Raw genomic sequence first — 8271 nt, forward strand, 5'->3', positions numbered from 1 at the left:
TTTAAGAACATGGTGTCCCTGCCCATGGCAGGGGAGTTGGACCTAAATGATCTTTAATGTCGCTTTCAACCCAAACCATTCTATGATTCTATGAACCCAAACCAAGCAAACAATTTCTGTTGCTGAAAAGCCAAGTGAAAAGCTGTGGTGATGATACCATCTTTTAGCTACTGGAAGCCAAGACAGCTGCGAATTCATTACCAAAACACACAGAGCAGTGGGAGACTGAGGTAACTCGGTTATAGCTGGGAAAGTGAGAAACAGCGGTGTACATCAGAGGCCTCCATTATTAAGAGCAGCTGGCGCAGATATTACACAGTATTTTGAAAAGGTGACAGTTTTTTCAGGAAAATAATTCCTAAATAACTTGGAAGCTGCTTCTACAAACATTTTGTGAAGTAAAACTTCATCCAACTGTGGTTGCTGCTATGTTGACATTCCAACAATGAGACCTCCTCTTGCCAACTGGTTAAAACGATTGTCAATGACATTTTGCTGCTGTAGTTAACCCCAGCAAGTGGAAAGAAAACAGAAAAAAAAAACCTTCATGGCTGTACAAAGGCAAAATAAATGGCAAATTCTGGCTACTCACCAAATTGGTTATTTCTGCAATGTCTCAATGACCGAACAGTATCTGCGATCATGTGCTGCAAAGACAAGATATAAACCATCAGTGCAAAAACCTGAGATGGATTCTGCCATTAGAAAAGCCTGAAAAAACTCTCCTTGCCCTACACTATACAGTAAAAAGCAACTGCATTAAGGTAGAAAATTAACACAGCAAGAGAGAGACTTCACTCTTTATCTTAGTGATAATATATAGTGAAACAGGGTTAGTCAAGAAGGTCCTTATTGATATCACACAGCTCAAATGGGAACAACTCCCCAAGAGCCCATGGAAAGTGGTAGTGAAAAATAGCCAAACAATTGCTTATTTTTGGATGACTTTTATTAAATGGAAAGCCTACAGCAGGGAAGTCCTGTGGACTGGGTGGGTGCGTCTGGGTTCAGCTCCCAGCTTGAATGTATTATCCAGGGCATTTGGTAGTCTGCAACCTCTCCTTCTGTCTCCACATGTTGTTTAATTAGACTGTAAGCCCTTTTGTGGCACATACTACACCTTAATGTATACTTATATAATGCCTAGCACAATCAGGCACTAGTATCAGCTACGCAATTTTCTGCCATATGATAACCAACACAAAAAAACCAGCCCACAGCCTAAATGCTGCAGAGTAAGCACCCTGACACCTCCGCAGACAGGCACCAAATAAGACTATACTGTAGGTATACTATTTTAAGAAAAGCTGGTGCTAACAGGGATATTGGACAGAATATATTACTATTATTATAATAATAATTATTATTTCCAATATTATTGTAGTTTAGTTATTAAATCGTTCTTATCTCAACCCAGGAGTCTCTTTGCCCTTCACCCCTTTAATTTTCTCCCCCATCCTCAGGAGGGGCGGGGAGCAGGGTGAGCGTTGGTGTTGTAGTGTTTTGCTGCATGTCAGAGTAAAAATACAACAGATGTACACTCAGATTAAGCAGGGGAAGTTTATGTTTGGTTTCTCATTCAGACTCTGGTCCTCAACTTATGAAAACTGGAATTGTTCTCTATCAATGAGTGTGCTCATTTTCACTAGATGTCATCCATGAAGTTCTCGAGGTATTACTTTTTTTTTCTTTATTGACTGCTTCTGTGGCAACTCTTCACCACATCTAATAACTAATTTAAGCAAATTGCAGTTAGCAGGAAAACGCAAACAGCTTATGCTCTTCCCACATCTCCCTCAAAAATAACCAGAGACAGAAAGGATTAACTGTCTTGAGCAGAGTATGTTGAAGACCAGAATGACACAGAACAGCTCATCTCTCAACACCCTGGGAGTAGCTTACAAGGCTCCTCCCTAGAAAAGCTTATCAGAAGAGCATGTTTAACAGAAACTTCATATTCCCTTCATTAGTGAATCAAAATAATTTTTCTTGTTACCCAATGTGCTTCATTTGGCATTAAATCATGTAATCTCTTGTGCTGATGTCCTTACATTGAGTATCATGACGTTCTAATGAGATGATCTAGATTTCATGACCAATAGTATGAGTACTGGGAGAGCTACAACTTCCACCAGTGCTGCTGCTGTGATGTTCTCCAGCTGATACCCTTTGCATTTGGCTTTTAGAAGTAAGAGCAACCCAGCTATCACACACACTGTCATTCCTTGCTGTTTCTCCTTTGTAATCAGTGTGGGGGTCCATCCCAAGACTGGTTTCTGAAGGTGATGCTCTGGTAATGGAAGAACCTCTTGGTGTAACACTCTATTAAAGCAGAACCCCAAATCTCCCCGCTTTAGTAGCCTAATTAGGCATTTCTCTCTGTCCATTTTCAACTCTCTGCGATCCAATTGTAATGCAGAAAATCAGCCAATTAATCTGCAAAGTAAATGCCATTTCCTGACTGTTTAAACAGGTGCTTGCATACCGCTAGTGTGATGGGTAACACACATTTGTTGTGGCCTTTCAGCCTACAAGCTACCTAGGATCATTAGCACTCCTTTAACTGAGGATAGTAAAAACTCAGGCTTGGGAGTTGCACAGATATTTGGGGGTGGGGGTTGGGAACTTTGAGCTGAATGTACACAGTCCTTACAGCTGAAGGCACTAGGTAAGGTGTCATCTAAAATGGTAATGGTCATTGACCTGTATTAGAATTTGCTGGAGTGTGGCTAAGACATGTCATTGCTAAGATACGGGTGATGGCTGACTGGAGAAAAAAAAAACCTGAAGCCACATTTCAGTGAAGTAGCTCAGTACATACCACAGAAATGCGTTGAGACGCAACAGTATAAAACCATATTTTCATTTATTCCTTCAGATTTGGTTGAGGAAGTGGGTATGGTACTAAACTATCTAACACTATTCCAGAGTAGAGTTTCATCATCGAATCATAGAATGGTTTGGGTTGGAAGGGACCTCAGAGATCATCTAGTTCCAACCCCCCTGCCATGGGCAGGGACACCTCCCACTAGACCAGGTTGCTCAAAGCCTCATCCAGCCTGGTCTTGAACACCTCCAGGGATGGGGCATCCACAGCTTCCCTGGGCAACCTGTTCCAGTGCCTCACCACCCTCACAGTAAGGACTTTCTTCCTGATATCTAGTCTAAATCTGCCCTCTTCCAGTTTAAATCCATTACCCCTCGTCCTGTTGCTACATGCCCTTGTAAAAGTCCCTCCCCATCCCTCCTGTATCCTCCTTCAAGTACTGGTGGGCTGCTATAAGGTTCCCCGGAGCCTTCTCTTCTCCAGGCTGAACAACACTAACTCTCAGCCTATCCTCATATGGGAGATGTTCCAGCCCTCTGATCATCTTCGCGGCCCTCCTCTGGACCCTCTCCAACAACTCAACATCCTTCTTGTGTTGGGGGGCCCAGAACTGGATGCAGTACTCCAGGTGGGGTCTCACCAGAGCAGAGTAGAGGGGGAGAATCACCTCCCTTGACCTGCTGGGAGTTTACCCAAAATGGAGTTAAACCACTACAACACTTCAACTTTTGCTAAAACTAGGTAACATTCCTGAGACAAAAGATCATTTCATTTTCTTCTCTTTGCAAATTCCCTTCTTTATATTTTGAATTAACTTTGTCTTCACTGCAATCACGTCATGTCAAATCAAATTCAGTCACGGTAGGATTGTTTGAGCCATGATGGTCAAACAATATAAAAGAAGAAGGGACTGTAGGGAGAGAGAATATCTTTTATTAAATTAACTTATATAGTTGAAAAAACAACGGTTCAGACTGACAAGTCCTCCTTCAGGTGAGATGATTAATGCAGAAATGAAATATTTCAAAATACTGATCCAAATGGAGAGACTAGAAACTATTTTTGCTTTGAAATTAATAAGTAGAAATTCTGTGTATTTATGACAGTAAGTTCCTTTCCCAAAGCAGTAATCTACCATGGTAGAATAATTCTTTTTCTGTAACAGCAAATTGGCAAGTGAGGTTCAGTGGCTTGATCCAAACCAAGCAGGAGTCAACGTCAATCCTAATTTTTCTCAGCAGAGGCCAGAAAGTGCTCAGCACAGTATAGAACACAAATGAGTACATTCTTCCCTGGGATAAAGCCCTTATAATTAGAAAAGAAACATGAACTGATGTATGTGTGATTGTGTGTGATGCATCTTTTCAGCAAATTCATGACCATTGACTAAATGCCTTACCATCCAAACGAACCAGTGTAATAGATGTACTCTCTGAGTTTCCACTACACTCATATTTAAATCTCTCCGAAGCCCCCACTTCCTAAACTTGCACTATTGCCTGTATTCATACGTACACAGGGCTCCATGAGACAGCTCCGTTCCTGAGGGCATGATCTGACTAATAATTTGGAGGAACAACCCTCACCCCACCACCATCACCTCAGACTCTCCACCCCTGCTATTTAAAATGTCCATTATCCATTTGCATGGAAAAGGTGAAATCCTATCTCACTGAAGTCAATTAGCAAAGCTCCCACTGCCTCTAGAGACACAATGGTGACAGAGAGGATAGGAAATCTTACCCAACAAGCCCAGCATACATTAAAAATATACATGATTAATCAACAAAAAAGGTCTGTCTAAGACTGGAACAAGAATCAGATCCTACCACATTCACTAAATAAATGTACAGGCCAGTGGGGGGATTTTAGTAACAATTCTTGTGCATCAAGGGCTAGTTTAATTTACATGTTAATTGGATGTACTTCCAAGAGGCAACGAAGAAGAACATGCTAATGAGTTTTATGCAAACACCTAAAGGTCAAACAGTTAATGGACTTGGTACAAGAAAACCTTTCATTAAATGCAAATCAGTGTTCTTGTAAACTCTGCAACAAGAAAAGGTACAGAAATCAAACAGAAAACACCAAAAGAGGAGCTCAGGTTCAAAAGTCAAAGTCTACATCTGCTTGCAAGTTGAAAGACAATGTACATTATGATAGGATGTAAAAATAAGTTCAACATCTGGTTCATGAATAACTCCATGGTTGCACATTCATTCTCAAACAAGTGTAAACACATGGAGAAAATAGCTGGGAACAATCCACCAGGCACAGCCATCTGGACTAGCACTCCCACAGCACATCTAGAGCAACTGGGAAGAACATTTTGGTTTCTTGATCAAATACTCCAGGACAACTTTAAAAATCAAAGTTTCTCTACTCCACAACTGTTCAGATATATAAACTGTGGCTTTCAGTGCCATGAAAATGTTATTGACAAAGAAACGAAATATGCAAGTTAAAGATATCAAACGTCTATCAGTAATATCATGCCAGAATAGACATCATACAATGTCTAGAGTAGATGCAGGCCAAGCATAGGCCTTAGCAGACCAAAGATACAATGTCAGTAAGTGCCCTTCTACATAAACGCTACTATAGTGGTATTTACAGTCAGCTTAATTCATTTTTCAGGCATTATTTTCTTCATCATCTAACCTAGATCAGAAATTTTACTTTCATTTTAGATCCCTGGAATTAGCATACCAGTGTCAAGTGATAAACTAAATAAATTTTTCTTTAGTGCCTTGAGAAAAAAAAAGGAAACATGGTTTAGAGGAAGCTGAAGCAGGAGAACTTAACTAAGGAGAAATAGTCCATGAGGTGGTGCAAAGGAGAGAAAACTGTGTAGCACTGATGCTGGCCATCACTGGCTTGGCTATTTTACACAGAACTGGGAGAGGAAGAAGTGAGAAGAGAGAGGAGTAGAGGGAAGGGGCAGGGGAGATAAATTGTTGGCGGTTTTATTCTGTTTGTTCTTTTTTACCCGTTTACTTCTTCCTGATTCAGCCACAAAATCTTTTAGCCTTTTTGATAAGGAGGGGAAAGAGAAGAAGAGAATGTGAATCTCTTTGAAAAACAGAAAATTAGCTTACCAGCTTTTCAAAATTAACAAGGTTATCCAGAAAAGTTTTATTTCCTTCATGGATGAATGTTACATCTGAAAAAAATAAAGGAAAAAGAATTGTTTTTCATGGCTTTGTTTGTTGTTTAATATGAAGAAGTAAAATGACCAAACAGCAACAAAAAGGGGAAAAAAAAAAGGAGGAAAACATCCCATTAATGATTGACACAATACCTTAGGACAAGGGAACAAAAGCCTGGTATAATGACATGCAGAGATTATCGGATAGAAACACCATAAACACATCATAACAAGAGGATTTTCAAGCAGCAGCACACATTTCTTATTAAACCTCATCTGTGTTGCTTCTGGGGTGCATAGATATCATATAGAGGATGGCTGGGAGCAGACAGGGGCATCCAGAGGGATGCTGCAGTGCTGCCTGTGGCTGTGTCCATGCTGAGGCTGGCTGGTCCCTGAGCCCAGAGCTCCATAGGGTAGAGCTACCAGAGCTGGACTCAACTCTGACACCCCTTCATCTCTCTCTGTGAGACACAATGACTCTGAAGTCCCCCACAGAGATGCAGGCTACAGCAGCGTCCAGCTGGGGAGATTAAAGACAAGCCACCAAACTGAAGTTAAAGTCTTGAAATAAGCATTATGGCTAGGGAAAATCACTTTTACACCATGTTGTTGGAGAGAATTTGCAAAGGCAACAAAAAGGTCAGTGAAAGGAAAAGGAAAAGGTCTATCTTTGGCTCCAGGAAGGGAACTGAACACAGTGTAATATACTGGAGAGAGGGCAATGTCGGGCAAAACAAACGTTGCTAAATTAAGATTACAATTAAAACACTAACTTGAGGTAATTTTCTCCATTTTTCTAACGCATGCTAGGAGACAAAGCAAGACCTATCTTGGTCGTGAAGTACCAAGGACATGGACAGATTCCCCACAGGGACTGAAGCTCTGCCTCTGATAGTGCATCCTCCAGGTCACTGAAGGTGCAGGAGCACCACCGCCATGCCCCCTATCCGCTCTCTCCTTGATCTACGGGTACCCAGAGTACCAGGAGGAGACACCACTATTGTAATAAGACAGCACTCCAAATACCATTCCTTCTTAAAAGTCTCAGCTGTGTCTGCCAGCAGGCAAATGGAAGAGTAAACAGACAACATCTCCCCCTCAGCAGAGGTGCCAGCCTTCAACTCACCAGTCTAACTGTGCATCCCAGCATTTCTCCTCTGCCCATTTCTAGGACTCCCTCTGATGCCCATTTGGTCCGCTTAGTTTCAGGGGATTTTAGGACTGAGAACCCGCAGCTGACACCTAGGGATGCTTTGTCACACTGCACCCCCCCTCCCCTTCACCCTCCCCCAGAACAGCCAACCTGATTTATTTCCTTTTGTTTCAAAGACTCACTCTGTGCCCAAGGGGCATTTTGTAATTGCTTAGAATGAAAATGTTAACGGCTTCATATGCTGGTGTAAACCCAGGGCTGGAACTCATTAGGCAGAGCTCTGCGTGAGAGCTGATAGAGCTATCCCATGCCCCTAGGGCGTCTGGGCTGGGGTCTGCCTCAGGCAGGCAGGATACTAGCTCCTGCACCTAGCCCAGCTGGCACTCCCTGAACAAGTGGGGCAAGCACATGGGGCAAGCAAGGCTACGCTGAGCATGCTTCCAGCACCTCTTTGCCCATGGGCAGCATCCTAAAAATCAGGGGAAAGGAGGGAGCGGGACCCTCTACGCCTCTTCTGCTGGGCTGCTTTGGGGCACCCAGGGAAAGGGACAGGGAAAGGACACAGCTTCAGGACACAGGCACTACTTGTCTCTATATCAAATGCAGTTAAAAAACGTTGGTCACGTCTAATAAAGAACTTCTACTGGAAGCAGAAATTTCCACACAACATTTTAGGTCAATGACAGCAACGTATGTATCTCTGAGGGTGGAAGAAAGAGAAATTTGCTTTGCTGCCAACAACTAAGAGTCTAGATAAATTCAGCAGAGCAGAAAATTGCATCTGAGCTAAGTTGTAAGGATACGTTACAGTATTCCATTACACATTTGAAAAATCTGCCTGATTTTCAAAAGCTGTGCCTGTGTGCTGTAAGTGAGCTCTGCATTTAAATTTAATTAGCTTTAAAAGGACATTCTAAAGTTATTTTTCATAATTAAAGAAAGGTTGCTAATGATTGTCAGTTTTTTTCTTGAAACTACTTTTGTTGAAAGACAGTGATTTGTTGAGTTACTAATAATTTCTATGCTATCCATGCTTATTTTATTGGTCTTGGAAATAATACAAACAAGCCTGACATGGAACAAAGTTCTACGTACTGTGTGATACTTTGGGAATTACCAATCTGGGCAACATTTCCCTAC

General features: G+C 41.8%; 1 protein-coding gene across 1 annotated transcript in view; it reads right to left on the reverse strand.

The window, feature by feature from the left end:
• Window positions 1–592: 592 nt before the first annotated feature.
• The window catches only part of RAPGEF5 (Rap guanine nucleotide exchange factor (GEF) 5), a gene marked incomplete at both ends in the record, with an annotated part of 31308 nt that continues 23629 nt past the window's right edge, over window positions 593–8271 (reverse strand). Inside the window, 2 exons of the mRNA XM_010073112.1 lie at window positions 593–647; window positions 5926–5990. Of these exons, the coding sequence (XP_010071414.1) occupies window positions 593–647; window positions 5926–5990 (120 nt within the window). The remainder of the gene's footprint in view (window positions 648–5925; window positions 5991–8271) is intronic.

The sequence above is a fragment of the Pterocles gutturalis genome, unplaced genomic scaffold (assembly GCF_000699245.1).
Source record: "Pterocles gutturalis isolate BGI_N339 unplaced genomic scaffold, ASM69924v1 scaffold3022, whole genome shotgun sequence".
Taxonomy (NCBI): domain Eukaryota; kingdom Metazoa; phylum Chordata; class Aves; order Pterocliformes; family Pteroclidae; genus Pterocles; species Pterocles gutturalis.